The sequence below is a fragment of the Schistocerca americana genome, chromosome 6 (genome assembly GCF_021461395.2).
Source record: "Schistocerca americana isolate TAMUIC-IGC-003095 chromosome 6, iqSchAmer2.1, whole genome shotgun sequence".
Taxonomy (NCBI): Eukaryota; Metazoa; Arthropoda; class Insecta; order Orthoptera; family Acrididae; genus Schistocerca; species Schistocerca americana.
Genome location: NC_060124.1, coordinates 89677281 through 89695622, shown reverse-complemented (window position 1 = coordinate 89695622; position 18342 = coordinate 89677281). Strand labels below are relative to the sequence as shown.

General features: G+C 44.2%; 1 protein-coding gene across 1 annotated transcript in view; it reads left to right on the top strand.

Annotated features, from left to right (window-relative positions):
* Positions 1-18342, top strand: part of LOC124619637 — a 382561-nt gene that overhangs the window by 156867 nt on the left and 207352 nt on the right. The window contains exon 4 of the mRNA XM_047146152.1: positions 17629-17794. Within this exon, the coding sequence (XP_047002108.1) occupies positions 17629-17794 (166 nt within the window). The remainder of the gene's footprint in view (positions 1-17628; positions 17795-18342) is intronic.

Below are 18342 nucleotides of genomic sequence, written 5' to 3'. Positions count from 1 at the left end.
GTAACGACCGTAAAATACTTAGGAGTTACTATCCGGAGCGATCTGAAGTGGAATGATCACATAAAACAAATAGTGGGAAAAGCAGGCGCCAGGTTGAGATTCATAGGAAGAATTCTGAGAAAATGTGACTCATCGACGAAAGAAGTAGCTTACAAAACGCTTGTTCGTCCGATTCTTGAGTATTGCTCATCAGTATGGGACCCTTACCAGGTTGGATTAATAGAAGAGATAGACATGATCCAGCGAAAAGCAGCGCGATTCGTCATGGGGACATTTAGTCAGCGCGAGAGCGTTACGGAGATGCTGAACAAGCTCCAGTGGCGGACACTTCAAGAAAGGCGTTACGCAATACGGAGAGGTTTATTATCGAAATTACGAGAGAGCACATTCCGGGAAGAGATGGGCAACATATTACTACCGCCCACATATATCTCGCGTAATGATCACAACGAAAAGATCCGAGAAATTAGAGCAAATACGGAGACTTACAAGCAGTCGTTCTTCCCACGCACAATTCGTGAATGGAACAGGGAAGGGGGGATCAGATAGTGGTACAATAAGTACCCTCCGCCACACACCATAAGGTGGCTCGCGGAGTATAGATGTAGATGTAGATGTAGATCGGTGGCCCAGAAGCTTCCCAGTTTCGTTCGTGCAGCCTCGAATCCCCCTGTTAGATAGAGAAGCCCGAGGAGAGCCATGACATGTTTAACCGTCTTCCGATACAGGCTATCTGCCTTGGTCTCGTAGTTTTCGATACACGTCTCTATCTTCTTATTGGTGCAGTCGACGATGGTCTGGACAATCTCTGGTGTAATGAAAAGACTAGAGGATTCCTCGGTGTTCTTTGCATTCCTTGCGTTTCTCGTCAGTCCAGGAATGTCTTTGATGATGATCCAAGATCTGGTCCCAACCTTCTGGAGGCCTGCAGGATTCTTCATCCACTTGGTGACGCCATCCTTTCCGAGGTAGTTATCATATTTGATAATGGCCGTCGATTCCGTCGTCGCTGGCATCCTTATTTGAGTCAGTGTAATGGTCACTCTCTGTAGTTTGGCCATCAGACTCCTTGCCCCCCATCATCAACAGGTAGCGGTTCATGCAGTTGGCGATCCTCCACATTCTCGGCTTCCTCCACCTCTTCCTATACGTTTTGCATTAGCTCCTTCAGCCTAGCGGTTTCCCTAACGACATCTAAAATATAATAACCACAATTCTAATATACAGCAATCACTAGGGCCCAGATTTTAATTACCTAAAAACAGTGAAATATGCAAGCATTTATGACCTAAAACTTACATAAATATGACCTTCAAAAATAACATATGACCTAATAGAAGTTTATTTAAAGCATTCTTGTTTGTTTATTTAATTTTTTATTCGCCATAAAGTAATACATAATTCACTTCTCAAAATATTGTAAGTATAGTTCTTTCTTTCTGTAGGGTTTGTGGCTAATTTGCACCAATTTTTTGCATGTCTGAATGTTTTACTTCCTAAACACAAAGTACACTGAAAAGATCATCCATCGAAACAGTAAAACAATGCTTTTATTTCTACGTAGTATTTAAAGCGTTTCACATTATTTAATACCATATCTCAATCTTCAGTATCTGCAAAGTTGCACTGGATCACAAGGTGCATTTTCAGGTTTCCCATTGTGAAAGATCTACGGTTGTCGCTGAGGATAGTTTTGCACCTGGAAAAGCTCCTCTCCACTTCACAAGACGTCACTGGAGCGTATTTGAAGGCAGCCAGGTTACTGGAGTTCAGCTTTGTTTCAGTCTCTTCAAACGTTGCGGCATTCCCTGAAAGACTGTCACCAATTTTGCACAGTGCAGAATATCCAGGATTCCGTTGGAGAACACTTTGCAATTTGGTTTTAACTTTGTCAGCCCCATGACCACGAGCTCGGCCCAACTCACTCTGCACATGTTGCACAATACTCAGGGCCTCACATTGCTGAGTGCCAACAGCTTCCAGTCGTTTGATGGCTTTTGATATCACTGAAAAATTGGCATTGATGTATGATAAGTTTCGAGACAATTTATCTGTAAAAACTTCTTTCACAATTTTGATAGCACTTGATTCATCGCTATCAAGCTCACAGAAAATTATCTTAATACTCAGCAGCATTAAGCCAAGAACCCCATCGTGCAAGAACAGGTTTAGGCGGGAGGGGCGTTGAAGGTGCTTGTTCCTTGAATTTCTTCACCCGTAGCGGAGCCTTCACATAGATTTTCTTGCCACAGGAAATTAATTTGTCCACGTCAGGGTAATTTGATCGTACCTCTTCGGCAACTCAGTGCAACGCATGTGCAAGGCAAGTGGCGTACACCATACTGAGGTAGAGAATCTGAAGCTCTTTGGCTGCTTTAGCCATATATTAAGCACCATCTGTTACAAGCAGCAAAACGTTACCTCTTTTCACATCATCCGGCCACAGTAGCTTCAGAAAGTTGTCAAACAAAATAGGAATCGTCGAACTGTTTACTCTATCGAGAGCTTCACACGTTAGTAGGAACATATCTCCAGGGCCATCAACTTTTAGAACACCAACAACAACATTTGCAATATATCGCCCACTAATATCCGTAGTTTTATCTATCGACAGCCAGATCTTTTGCTCAGCAATAGTAATTCGTATTTTGTTGAGCACATCATTGTAGCTTACAGATAAATAGTTCTTTCTCAGTGTCGATTCATCTGGAAGTGGATGTGTTGTGCACTTCTTCAAGAACCGTCTGAAGTGTGGATTCTTCAGCTTTTCCAATGGGATGTTGCAGGACACCGTCATTTCACACAAATCCTTGCAGAATGATTGCACGGTTGACGATTGACCTGTCTGTTCAAATAACAGCGTTTGCCTGCTGTTATTTTCAGCACTTCGTTTCACACAACTGCTGTATTTGGCGGTTTACAGTATTGTTGCACATTAAAGCGCTTTTCTGCACTAACTTTAACTTCACACAGTTTACAAAATAATATTTTTCCCATCAGTACTAAAGAACGTCTCTCCGAATTCTCGAACATATCCTCGCAACTTCACGCTGTCGGAGCACTTTGCTTTAGGCATGTTGAACAAGGCAAAAGCTGTATTCAAATTGGTTACTGGGAACACCTGTGGGACTGCGATGATTATTACGGCAGAAGCCGCCTTTGTTGGCTCTGAGAGCGTATTTTCGACTCTGCGCAACAATGTTTTTATGTTCGCGAAACGACTGTTGTGGTACACCGTTTTTCTGCTACAGTCCTGAGAAATAAAGCTGTGTACTAATTTATCGGTTTACCTTTCATAATATCACGTTAAATATTGTCTCGTGAGCAACATATTCATTTTCTTATTCGTGTGTCCCATAAGATACGAGAAGAACGGTATATGCATTTTTGGTAAAAGTTGACGTAAATATGACCTATTATATTAAAAGTCCCCCTCCCCCCAATGAACCACGGACCTTGCCGTTGGTGGGGAGGCTTGCGTCCCTCAGCGATACAGATAGTACTGTAGTTACAACCACAACGGAGGGATATCTGTTGAGAGGCCAGACAAACGTGTGGTTCCTGAAGAGGGGCAGCAGTCTTTTCAGTAGTTGCAGGGGCAACAGTCTGGATGATTGACTGATCTGGCCTTTTAACACAACCAAAATGGCCTTGCTGTGCTGGTACTGCGAACGGCTAAAAGCAAGGGGAAACTACAGCCGTAATTTTTCCCGATGGCATGCAGCATTACTGTATGATTAAATGATGGCGTCCTCTTGGGTAAAATATTCCGGAGGTAAAATAGTCCCCCATTCGGATCTCCGTGCGGGGACTACTCAGGAGGACGTCGTTATCAGGAGAAAGAAAACTGGCGTTCTACGGGTCGGAGCGTGTAATGTCAGATCCCTTATTCGGGCAGGTAGATTAGAAAATTTAAAAAGGGAAATGGATAGGTTAAAGTTAGATATAGTGGGAATTAGTGAAGTTCGGTGGCAGGAGGTTCAAATGGCTCTGAGCACTATGGGACTTAACATCTATGGTCATCAGTCCCCTAGAACTTAGAACTACCTAAACCTAACTAACCTAAGGACATCACACAACACCCAGTCATCACGAGGCAGAGAAAATCCCTGACCCCGCCGGGAATCGAACCCGGGAACCCGGGCGCGGGAAGCGAGAACGCTACCGCACGACCACGAGCTGCGGACAGGTCGCAGGAGGAACAAGACTTCTGGTCAGGTGAACACAGGGTTATAAATACAAAATCAAATAGGGGTAATGCAGGAGTAGGTTTAATAATGAATAAAAAATAGGAATGCGGGTAAGCTACTACAAACAGCATAGTGAACGCATTATTGTGGCCAAGATAGAGACGAAGCCCACACCTACCACAGTAGTACAAGTTTATATACCAACTAGCTGCACAGATGAAGAGATTGATGAAATGTGTGATGAGATAAAAGAAATTATTCAGATAGTGAAGGGAGACGAAAATTTAATAGTCATGGGGGACTGGAATTCGATAGTAGGAAACGGAAGAGAAGGAAACGTAGTAGGTGAATATGGAATGGGGGTAAGGAATGAAAGAGGAAGCCGCCTGGTAGAATTTTGCACAGAGTATAACTTAATCATAGCTAACACTTGGTTCAAGAATCATAAATGAGGGTTGTATAAATGGAAGAAGCCTGGAGATACTGAAAGGTTTCAGATAGATTATATAATGGTAAGACAGAGATTTAGGAACCAGGTTTTAAACTGTAAGACATTTCCAGGGGCAGATGTGAACTCTGACCACAATCTATTGGTTATGAGCTGTAGATTAAAACTGAAGAAATTGCAAAAAGGTGGGAATTACAGGAGACGGGACCTGGATAAACTGACAGATCCAGAGGTTGTAGAGAGTTTCAGGGAGAGCATTAGGGAACGGCTGACAAGAATAGGAGAAAGAAATACAGTAGAAGAAGAATGGGTAGCTTTGAGATATGAAATAATGAAAGCGACAGAGGATCAAGTAGGTAAAAAGACGAGGGCTAATAGAAACCCTTGGGTAACAGAAGAGATACTGAATTTAATTGATGAAATAGAAAATATAAAAATGCAGTAAATGAAGCATGCAAAAAGGAATACAAACGTCTCAAAAATGTGATCGACAGGAAGTGCAAAATGGCTAAGCAGGGTTGGCTAGAGGAAAAATATAAGGATGTAGAGGCCTATATCACTAGGAGTAAGATAGATACTGCCTACAGGAAAATTAAAGAGACCTTTAGAGAAAAGAGAATCACTTGCATGAATATCAACAGCTCAGATGGAAACCCAGTTCTAAGCAAAGAAGCCGCCCGGGGCGACCGAGCGGTTCTAGGCGCTACAGTCTGGAACCGCGCAACCGCTACGGTCGCAGGTTCGAATACTGCCTCGGGCAAAGTTAGGTTTAAGTAGTTCTAAGTTCTAGGGGACTGATGACCTCAGAAGTTAAGTCCCATAGTGCTCAGAGCCATTTGAACCATTTTTTAAGCAAAGAAGGGAAAGCAGAAAGGTGGAAGGAGTATGTTGAGGGACTATAAAAGGGCGATGTTCTTGAGGACAATATTATGGAAATGGATGTGGATGAAGATGAAATGGGAGATATGATACTACGTGAAGAGTTTGACAGAGCACTGAAAGACCTAAGTCGAAACAAGGCCCCGGGAGTAGACAACATTCCATTAGAACTACTGATAGCCTTGGGAGAGCCAGCCCTGACAAAACTCTACCATCTGGTGAGCAAGATGTATGAGACAGGCGAAATACCCTCAGACTTCAAGAAGAATATAATAATTCCAATCCCAAAGAAAGCAGGTGCTGACAGATGTGAAAATTACCGAACTATCAGTTTAATAAGCCACAGCTGCAAAATATTAACGTGAATTCTTTACAGTCGAATGGAAAAACTGGTAAAGCCGACCTCGGGGAAGATCAGTTTGGATTCCGTACATATGTTGGAACACGTGAGGCAATACTGACCCTACGACTTATCTTAGAAAATAGATTAAGGAAAGGCAAACCTACATTTCTAGCATTTGTAGACTTAGAGAAAGCTTTTGACAATATTGACTGGAATACCCTCTTTCAAATTCTGAAGGTGGCAGGGGTAAAATACAGGAAGCGAAAGGCTATTTGCAATTTGTACAGAAACCAGATAACAGTTATCAGAGTCGAGGGGCATGAAAGGGAAGCAGTGGTTGGGAAGGGAGTGAGACAGGGTTGTAGCCTATCCCCGATATTATTCAATCTGTATATTGAGCAAGCAGTAAAGGAAACAAAAGAAAAATTCGGAGTAGGTATTATGGTCCATGGAGAAGAAATAAAAATGTTGAGGTTCGCCGATGACATTGTAATTCTGTCAGAGACAGCTAAGGACTTGGAAGAGCAGTTGAATGGAATGGACAGTGTCTTGAAAGGAGGATATAAGATGAACATCAACAAAAGCAAAACGAGGATAATGGAATGTAGTCGAATTAAATCGCGTGATGCTGCGGGTATTAGATTAGGAAATGAGACACTTAAAGTAGTAAAGGAGTTGTGCTATTTGGGGAGCAAAATAACTGATGATGGTCGAAGTAGAGAGGATATAAAATGTAGACTGGCAATTGCAAGGAAAGCGTTTCTGAGAAAGAGAAATTCAACATCGAGTATAGATGTAAGTGTCAGGAAGTAGTTTGTGAAAGTATTTGTATGGAGTGTGGCCATGTATGGAAGCGAAACGTGGACGATAAATAGTTTAGACAAAAAGAGAATAGAAGCTTTCGAAATGTGGTGCTACAGAAGAATGCTGAAGATTAGATGGGTAGATCAAATAACTAATGAGGAGGTATTGAACAAAATTGGGGAGAGGAGAAATTTGTGGCACAACTTGACTAGAAGAAGGGATCTGTTGATAGGGCATATTCTGAGGCATCAAGAGATCACCAATTTAGTATTGGAGGGCAGCACGGAGGGTCAAAATCGTAGAGGGAGACCAAGAGATGAATACACTAAACAGATTCAGAAGGATGTAGGTTGCAGTAGGTACGGGGAGATGAAGAAGCTTGCACAGGATAGAGTAGCATGGGGAACTGCATCAAACCAGTCTCTGGACTGAAGACCACAACAACAACAACAACATATTAAAAGTTAGCCGCAATATCACCTATTACTAAAATTTGTTGAAATATGACTTTATATGCACAATCAAAATACAGTTTTCGACACTAAAATGCCTAGATTTATGTATAAAGCGTTCTAAAATTCACCCTATACTTCAGAAAAAAATATGACTTGTCATTAAAATCCGGGCCATAGTAATCACAGTAATCAAATAATTATTATATGATATAATACAACAGACGAATACCAGATGCGCAGTTCTAAAACATTTGTTATTTACATCGGAAAGTAGACTGTATAATAATATTGTAATAATGTATTACGATGTAGTATTACGGGACTACAGAATATCTATATCTTACGTCTGGTGGAGCAGTGCTGAAAATCCAGGCAACAAGCACGGAAAGTGGGTTGCAGTAAAAGAGAACGAAGATGTTTGCCCGTCAAATTCTAGCGGACAAATGAGGAAAACGTGTGGAGCGCACTTGGGTAAATGACACTAACAGCTATTCACAACCTCAGCAGTGCCCGTGCCTGCATCTCAATGTTACATACGAAAGTACGGTTAGTGTGGTCTACTGCACCCCGGCTTTCTACCAGAGTGTTACCAATTGAAATCAGCCTATATATGTTTCGCAAATATGCTTACAGATATTTAAATGGGAGAAATTTAAGTACTACTGTGCACCAGAACAAATAAAATGTGAGAATGCATCATAAATCAATACTAGCTTTAGCACAATTTTCTTTTCAGTGTGTTTCTTCTACAATCACGGTTTTGTCTCCAGTGACCTTGCACATATTACAAAATGAATTCTTCTTACTCTTCATTGGCCGTTAATAGTCCATTGAACTCTTCCTTTACTTCTTTTTTCTCTTCTCCGTGTCATTTGTCATCTAAAGATTTGTCATAGTTTTCTTGGCAACAAGGTAGGTGAAACCTGGTAGTCAAGGGAAGGCAGGATTCGGTTACGACGGTGGACGGGGCCGTTATCAGTTGCTATTGGTTGCCTTTTACAGTTACACACAATTTATTTTAAACCAGTAATTCCAGACTCAACAAGAAATAAAAATACCACACGTTATTAACGAAGGAATAAACAAATGTGTAAATAATAGTTTTTTCAGTGAGTTACAATTTAGCAAATCACCTTTAAATACAGATACAGCAGATACTGTTTTAAAATCAAGCCACTGTAATCTGGGCAGAAGGCCTTACACCCCAAGAATGACAATAAACTAAGAATTGTTTAAAACTCGCTGCAACTTACAAATTACAGGTATTGAAATATTAGAGGCAAGTCGCCACAAACACAGCAAAAGGCATCAGACGCCAGGAATGGCAGTAAATAAAGTTTTAAAGGCTTACTGCGTAAATACAAATACGAAATTAGAATTTTAAGGCAAAGGACCACAATCACGACCGAAGGCCTTACACACCAGGAACGGCGATGATACAAAAAACTTAGAAACCTGCTGTAAAACAGCAAATACAATAGCAAAGGTTAATTAAAAAGCAAACAACTGAGCACCAAACGGGTGAAATAAGATGATGATAAACTTCGTAACACAACCCTTAACATCCACTGAACAGTACACTGTTAGATTTAATCCAGAAGGCAACCAGAACTATTAATTATACATATATAACCTTTTTTTGTAGGCATTACAAGGTATTGTAATAAATAATAAAACCAAGGGACCAGTACATAAGTTCCGTATAGGGTACTGAGGTAGACTATACCCGCAGAAGGCGTGGACTGAAGGAGCATTACATTGAACTACTGGCCATCAGACCTCCTTTTAGAACACGCATGTCTTACAAAAACCAAGGGGCCACAGACTGCGCTCCAGGTATCGACCTCTGAGAAGGTCCGGCAACAAACACTTTCGCGAGCGATGAGATAGGCAGACAAGAGTTGCATTCACCTCGCAAGATGGTAACTTAGACTAGTGGCAGTCTAACGAATGACCAATGATAATCTTGCTGAAACTACCTGACGTCCATTAAACCAAATGCAACGATGGAACAATACGCCAAAGATGGAACCAGCGTTCTGGACTACATCCTCAGAATACTGTGTTTAGAGCGCCCGGAACGAGAGATGAACTACTACAACCAGAGCAGAAAGCACTCCACTCGCTGCTCTTCGCCTCGGCGACACCATGAGCAGCGACACGAACCCAAGTCACTGGCGAATCGGGAGATATCACAATGGTGGAGGTTTCTCTACTTGGATTGAAATGCACTCATCTGAAAGTTTGCTGGATCCGGTTTACGACGAGGTCGTGCACCGTCCTGACCACAGTCCTTCCATCCGGCTTTCCATGCGTGCTGCCAGCAGTCCCAGTGTGTTCTCGCACTGCGGGGACCTGGCTCCTCCTGAGTCCCCAACCGAACTCGCACACACACACGACCCGGTAAAACAACGACGTCGCCCCAAAGATAGGGCAACAGTTACTACATATCGATAACCGCCGCTGCTGCCATTAGCGCACAGGGAACGCTTGCGAAACCGAGCTGCGCCAGTCAACACGAGAAGAAGACAAACAACCGCAACATGCCAACTAAACGATACCGTCTGGCCTCCAACAGAGGGCGGAAACCTACAAACAGCACCAACGCGAGCTGCAGCATGGCTCAGTAGGATGTGTTTGAATCGCAAGAAATAGGAACTTTATTGAAGAAATCTAGATCTATGCTTAGCTTCTTCAATATGTCCAAACTCTTGACTGATATGAATTCGTGGAGGATTCCGTAAAAATGATACCACCATCAGAATCACTCAATTCAACAGTTTCTTCAGACGAATCAGCAAGTGTTTCCAAAAACAGTGGGCTGTTATCATCCTTCATCTTCCTTGATTTCTCTTTCGTAACTCTAATCTTCTCCCTTTCCTCTTTTTCCGCCAAATTCCTGGTCAACACCTCCAAGATAACCTCTATGGCCAGCTCTTTTTGATGTAATAAAAAGACGACACTCAGGACAGAACCTCGAGGCACCCTGTTCTCTAAGATAAAGATGGCTGACAGGGCCAAACATACACATACCCTGAAAGCTCGGTCTTTTAAAAATTCCCGAAGAAAATGGGGCAGGCAGCATTGTAACCTCCACGTGTATAGAGTATAGCAGGTGTCGCAGGCTTTCTCTATCAAAAAATATGGCCATGATCTGGTATTTCCGCAGAAAACCGTTCGTGACGTGGGTTGACAAAGTCACGAGTTGGTCAGCTGTAGAACGGTGCGCATGAAATCCACATTATACAGTCGTTAGTAAATTGCAAACTGGAGCCCCCATACCAGCATGAATCATATGTTCCATCACGTTGCAAACACAGCTGGTGAGAGAAGTGGGGCAGTAGCTAGAAGGGAGGTGTTTGTCCTTATCAGGCTTGGGTATAGGTATGACAGTGCCCACACCTCTAGGAAACGTGCCATCTGCCAAAATGTGATTGTCTATACGAAGGAAAAAGTGCTTGCCCGCAAGAGAAAGGTGAACACCGTCTGGCCCTGGGGCAGAAGATCACGATGAGATGAGAGCATGGTCAAGCTCTTTCATAGTAAAGGCGACACTATTCTGAGAGGAATTCTGCTCCACTCATTTTTGAGCGAGAAAGGCGGTGTGATAGTGAGTGGAGCTCGAAATCTCCGCAGAATAGTGGCCCAGATGTTGGAGATAGCAATAGATTTCACAGTGACATCATCTGATGTGGTCAGACCGGAAATCAGGGAATGAACTCTTAAAATACTGGTAAATGGAAGCCAGATAACTTTTTTGCTCTCCAGAAAAATGCGACGACACTGCACGCAACTGTTCATAACGAATACATTTCACCATGGTAGAATGACGGTTAAAAACGCGGAGAGCACGCCTCTGTGTATGAATTGCATCGTGGAATGCCTCAGTCCACGAGGGGACTAGGACACGGCGCGGTAAAGAAGAAGTGCAAGCTATGGAACGTTTTGTGGCGGTAAGGATAACGTTCATAAGATGCTCTACCTGGTCATCACAACTGGGGAAATGTTGTTCGGTGAAGGTCGCCAGGGAGCAGTAAAGCCTCCAATCGACCTTAAAAAGCTGCCAATTGGGTTTACACACAGGTGGGGTAGGAGTCAGCGAACGGGTAGCACACGGGAAATAGCCCCTCGAGTATGTGTCAGAGAGAATGGACCACTCGAGATGATGGGCAAGTTGGGCAGTGCAGAACGAGAGGAATAGGTGTGCTTGGAATCTGAAAGGAACATGGTTGCTCTAGTGTTAAGACAGAGTAGGTTCAGTTTATTGAGAAGGTCAGCCAAGAGGAAACATTTCGAACAGGTTCACCAAGAATCCCAAAGAGCATTGTGGGCCTTAAAGTCACCAAGCACCAGAAAGGGGTGAGGGAGTTGACCAATAAGCTGGAGTAAGTCTGCCCTAGTGACAATGAATGACGAAGGGATGTAGATGTTACAAAGAGAAAAGGTGAAATGAGGAAGGAAAATGCAATCTGCAGCAGCTTTCAGCCACGTGTTTAACGAGACGATTTGGCTAGGGACGTCATCCTGAATGAGAAAAATAACTCACCCTTGAGATTATATGCAGTCCTTGGAGAAGGAAGGTCAAAGTGGACTGGAAGGAAACACGAGAGGTCAAAGAGGTCGTGAGGACACAGTTTAGTTTCCTGGTGGCAGAAAAAGAACTGGACATTGTGATTCCAAGAGCAGTCGTAATTCCTCCTTGTCGGATGTAATGCCATCAATGTTCCATTGGAGGAGAGTCAAAATGGGGACTGAGGAGGAGGGAACAAACGAAGGGCAGTGACCTTAGTCGAGTACCATCCTTCTTCACTGCTACAGGGTGCGGAGGCTGGAGGATCCTGTTCCATGGAATCTACAGAGCTATCGGTATTCTCCCTGTGCCAGCCTTTGGACTCAATGGCAGAAAAACGGTAGGCAATGCGCACCAGGAAATACAGGTCAACCGGGAGAGGGTATCACGCAGTGACGCCATTGAAGAGGATCTCCGAGTCAGGACAAGAGAACAGCGTTTGCCTTTCTTCGATTTTTCGGAGTATTTATGAGTGTCAAACGTAGACTCAGATGTTTGTTGATTGGAGGAACATAAAAAGTCTTCGTGGTAGTGTTCCTTTTGTCCTTTCTGGCCTGCCATCTGTGTAGCAGGTGATTTCTCTACCAGGGCGAAGATTTGGTGGCTTGTTGCACGGCTGCAGAAGAAGGAGATAGGGATGCTGCCATGATATGGGCGATTTCACAACCGCAGTACCGAACTGGAGGCTGCAAGTCTGCGTGCCCATGTCCTTCGCGGACTGAGGTATAGCGAGAATGGTACTATATCTGCTGGTTGGTAAAATGCAGGGCTTTGACAAGCCATCTCATGGATGGCCCACTCATCAAGATAACGGGACACCACAGGATGACGCAGCATGGTCGCCATTGCAACTGATACAGTGGGAAGAACGCAGTGGGCAATCACCCTCACGAGAATCTCTACCGCAAGTGTTTTGAAGGGACACGTGAGTGTGGTTATAACGTTGACACTGATGGCAATGCATCAGGTTTGGAGTGTACAGTCAGAACTTGATGACTTCATAGCCTGCCTTAATCTTCAATGGAAGCAATACTTTATCAAATATGAGAAAAAGAGGCCGGCCGCGGTGGTCTAGCGGTTCAGGCGCTCAGTCCGGAACCGCGTGACCGCTACGGTCGCAGGTTCGAATCCTGCCTCGGGCATGGATGTGTGAGATGTCCTTAGGCTAGTTAGGTTTAAGTAGTTCTAAGTTCTAGGGGACTGATGACCTAAGATGTTAAGTCCCATAGTGCTCAGAGCCATTTGAACCTTTTTTTTTTTTTTTTTTTGAGAAAAAGAGTGCATGTAGACACTAGACTTGCATAACCTTTTTTATTACCTAATGCACCGCAGTGACAACCTGATCAGAGAGATAATGCTGGGTTCCCTCTCAGATAGTCCATTCAGCAGCTGAGTGTAAATAACAACACACGAAGAATTCAGCAGACGATGAGCTGCGATACAAACATGATAACTGTGCAGAAGCGAAGCTGTAAGCAGTTTTTTAGTTTGAAAATCACAATTGGTCAACAAAAGCAAAGCCCATTACATAAGCGAGAGCAGGATTTTACAGGGCCTGCAACTGCATCAACACCTTTCTGAATAATAAATGGATTAACTGTAGCAAAAGACTGGCCTTCTTTGATACGTGATACCACGAGAAACCGAGGTGCAGCTGGGTGAGTCATTGAATCTTTAGCGTCATTCCATTTACATTTAGTAGACGTAGACTGAGATGAAAATGACTGGCTCATTGTGGAAAAATCCCCCATGATTGCCAGTGTCTCCGATGGTGCACTCCTTCTGACTGGGGGCCTCCTCTGGGGAGGGCTCACCAGCCTTAGCTGATTGTTCACACATCAGGTCACACCCCCTGAACTCCAGACAGAGAGACCATTTGGCATTTGGGAAGATAACAGCTCAGGCAACCAGTCCACTCTGGCCTGGCCTGTACAGGGGTGCATGCAAACCCTACCTGTCGATTCAGGGCTGGAAATTATGCATTACCCTGTCACATGTTACGCGTCAAACGAGTGGGATGGCCTTCAAGAGCGCTCAAGGTGGAACAGAGTCCTGAAAGGCCCAGCAGAGGAAGGGGAGGAGATGGAGAATGAAGGAAGAGGGGAAAAAACAGACGCCAGCCGTTGTGACCGAGCGGTTCTAGGCGCTTCAGTCTGGGACCGTGCGACTGCTACGGTCGCAGGTTCGAATCCTGCCTCAGGCATGGATGTGTGTGATGTCCTTAGGTTGGTTAGGTTTAAGTAGTTCTAAGTTCTAAAGGACTGATGACCTCAGATGTTAAGTCCCATAGTGCTCAGAGCCATTTGAACCATTTTTGAGAAAACGGACTCCCCAAGGAAGGGAAAATAGAATAGCAAGAGGATAGACATACAGCATGATAAGGGAAGAGGTGCTGCAAAGGCTGGGGCCCTGTGGTAGCCAAGCACGAAGTCACCAAAGAGTGGTGAGCTGCTTTATGGGGACCCGCATTCAGTAAACAAACTATGGCATGACGCTAGTACTGGCAAGGATCGAAGCGATATCATCCCCAAGAGAGCCAACAAGTATACTTACAACTTCGACAAGATTTTCTTCGTGAGCAAGGTCCGTTATCGTTTCCACTGCTCAGTCTGTTGCCTTGTTCACTCGGATAGTGCCGTTTTCGTTGTAGGGCTTTAACTTTATGCGTACATAAGTGGTAGCTGTAACAGTTTTTTTCTCGACTTTTGGCCCCCATACATGATGATGAATATTGCTCAGTTTTAAATTATCAATCTAGCCCATCAATTTTGACTCTACTGTGCGTCATGAGCTTGAAGGACTGTTTTCTCAAAAACGAGTAGACTGGGGAGGGGGGGGGGGGGGGGAGGAATTGTGGGCCAGAATATGCTAGAGCCCTTCATTTTAGGCAGTACATAGGCGCCCTGTCAAACTGGGATCGAATTGGTTGGCTGTGTCTGAGGAATTCCCCTTGTGAGTCGCTAAGAAGTCTTCAGTTCAACAACAAATTCAGTTGTTAGTAACAGGATTGCCTTTAAACCTCCCCTCCTTACATGTCTCAGGTCCTGAGGGAACTTAGCAGCGTCCCTTAGCTGTCAGTCAGTCCTGAAACTGGACACCTCTTGCAGAACAAAGAACGAAGCATAACAGCTATACCATGTTCCTGTGCCGTTTCTGTGGCATGCGAAAAGTCTCGCAACAAAAAGTGCTTCTTTACTTGAACCCTTTCGCCTACAGCCTCGGCCGGCCGAAGTGGCCGTGCGGTTAAAGGCGCTGCAGTCTGGAACCGCAAGACCGCTACGGTCGCAGGTTCGAATCCTGCCTCGGGCATGGATGTTTGTGATGTCCTTAGGTTAGTTAGGTTTAACTAGTTCTAAGTTCTAGGGGACTAATGACCTCAGCAGTTGAGTCCCATAGTGCTCAGAGCCATTTGAACCCTTTCGTCTACAGCCTCGAGTCGTGAAGTATAACAGCATACTGTGTGGCAAACACTCAGAGACCTTATCGCACCTTAGCTGACCCACTGAATCACTCGATCTCAATCCCATAGAAAATGTTTTGGACTATCTGCAACAATGGGTGAAACATGCCAGTCTCTAACCTGCCAGTTTGGTAGATCTACAGGATATAATCATTAATGAATAACTCCAGTTGGATATGGCGTTTTGTAAGTGAAGAATCTTGTGCAACGTCTTGCTCGCCAAATTGAAGCCTTTATGAAGGATAGATGTGGTGTTGCTCACTATTGTCTGAGCATCTCGTAGATGTGTCTAATTTTCTTGTCCGGTGGGCTTAAATAAAATTACCAATATGCTGCTGCAAGAGAAGCGCATATACAGGGTGGTCCATTGATCGTGACCGCGCCAAATATCTCACGTAATAAGCGTCAAACGAAAAAACTACAAAGAACGAAACTTGTCTAGCTTGGCCCGCTAGATGGCGCTGTCATGGGTCGAACGGATATCAACTGCGTTTTTTTTTTTAAATAGGAACCCCCGTTTTTTATTACATATTCGTGTAGTACGTAAAGAAATATGAATATTTTAGTTGGACCACTTTCTTCGCTTTGTGATAGATGGCGCTGTAATAGTCAAAAACATATGGCTCACAATTTTAGACGAACAGTTGGTAACAGGTAGGGTTTTTAAATTAAAATACAGAACGTAGGTACGTTTGAACATTTTATTTTGGTTGTTCCAATGTGATACATGTACCTTTGTGAACTTATCATTTCTGAGAACGCATGCTGTTACAGCGTGATTACCTGCAAACACCACATTAATGCAATAAATGCTCAAAATGATGGCCGTCAACCTCAATGCATTTGGCAATGCGTGTAACGACATTCCTCTCAATAGCGAGTAGTTCGCCTTCCGTAGTGTTCGCCCATGCATTGGCAATGCGCTGACGCATGTTGTCAGGCGTTGTCGGTGGATCACGATAGCAAATATCCTTCAACTTTCCCCACAGAAAGAAATCCGGGGACGTCAGATCCGGTGAACGTGTAGGGCATGGCATGGTGCTTCGACGACCAAGCCACCTGTCATGAAATATGCTATTCAGTACCGCTTCAACCGCACGCGAGCTATGTACCGGACATCCATCACGTTGGAAGTACATCGCCATTCTGTCATGCAGTGAAACATCTTGTAGTAACATCGGTAGAACATTACGTAGGAAATCAGCATAGGTTGCACCATTTAGATTGCCATCGATAAAACAGGGGCTGATTATCCTTCCTCCCATAATGCCGCACCATGCATTAACCCGCCAAGGTCGCTGATGTTCCAATTGTCGCAGCCATCGTGGATTTTCCGTTGCCCAATAGTGCATATTATGCCGGTTTACGTTACCTCTGTTGGTGAATGACGCTTCGTCGCTTAATAGAATGCGTGCAAAAAATCTGTAATCGTCCCGTAATTTCTCTTGTGGCCAGTAGCAGAATTGTAGACGACGTTCAAAGTCGTCGCCATGCAATTCGTGGTGCACAGAAATATGGTACGGGTGCAATCGATGTTGATGTAGCATTCTCAACACCGACGTTTTTGAGATTCCCGATTCTCGCGCAATTTGTCTGCTACTGATGTGCGGATTAGCCGCGACAGCAGCTAAAACACCTACTTGGGCATCATCATTTGTTGCAGGACATGGTTGACGTTTCACATGTGGCTAAACACTTCCTGTTTCCTTAAATAACGTAACTATCCGGCGAACGGTCCGGACACTTGGATGATGTCGTCCAGGATACCGAGCAGCATTCATAGCACGCGCCCGTTGGGCATTTTGATCACAGTAGCCATACATCAACACGATATCGACCTTTTCCGCAGTTGGTAAACGGTCCATTTTAACACGGGTAATGTATCACGAAGCAAATACTGTCCGCACTGGCGGAATGTTACGCGATACCACGTACTTAGAAGTTTGTGATTATTACAGCGCCATCCATCACAAAGCGAAAAAAGTGATCCAACTAAAACATTCATATTTATTTACGTACTACACGAATATGTAATAAAAAAAGGGGGTTCCAATTTTAAAAAAAAACGCAATTGACCTATGGCGGCGCCATCCAGCGGGCCAACCATAGCGCCATCTGGTTTCCCCCTTCAAGCTAGACGAGTTTCGTTCTTTGTAGTTTCTTCGTTTGATGCTTATTTCGTGAGATATTTGGCCCAGTCACTATCAATGGACAACCCTGTATAGTGTGGAACTGTTATCAGGTTATTTGCTGGCTATAGACTGCATGTAGGAGATCTTGTTAGATGTCGAGCAAGACTGGGTGTTGTGTGATGTCCTTAGGTTAGTTAGGTTTAAGTAGTTCTAATTTCTAGAGGACTGATGACCATAGATGTTAAGTCCCATAGTGCTCAGAGCCATTTTTAGATGTCGAGCAAGAAGCAGCAGTGAGGAGGACATAAGAGAGCAGGGAGAGCGAGATGTGTGATGTGTTGTTGCAGCCGCACGGTGGTGCTGGTGCTGGACATGAGGCGCCATGTCCCAGACCTGCTTGTGCGCATGCGTAGTGCCGACTGCGACTTCCGCTGCCGCGAGGCCTCGGCAGCATCCTGCAACGTCACCGAGCAGGCCCTCAGTGAGCCCACCCGTACCGGGTATCACGAAAAGGTCAGTCTGGCTGCCTTCTGCTCTCTTCTTCAGAGCTCTAGCGCTGAGTGCCGGGAGGAGAAAGGTCAGGGATAGTGTGTCTTCTGTATGGTCATACAGCATGAGGCTGCTGAGTCATTTCACTTATAGGGGCCTGGCAAAAATATGCAAATACCTAACACGCAAAATATTACTGTTTCTAATACGATATACGAAAACAATTGGCATTCAAAACAACTTTCAGTCGTCTCGAAATGGATAAATACAGGTCCTCACCGACAGATCTGTACCTATAGATTGGAAAATTGCGCAGGTCGCACCAGTGTTTAAGAAGGGTAGTAGGAGTAATCCATCGAACTACAGACTTATATCATTGACGCCGGTTTACAGTAGGGTTTTGGAGCATATACTGTATTCAAACATTATGAATCACCTCGAAGGGAACGATCTATTGACATGTAATCCGCATGGTTTCAGAAAACATCGTTCTCGTGCAACACAGCTAGCTCTTTATTCGCACGAAGTAATGGCCGCTATCGACAGGGGATCTCAAGTTGACTCCGTATTTC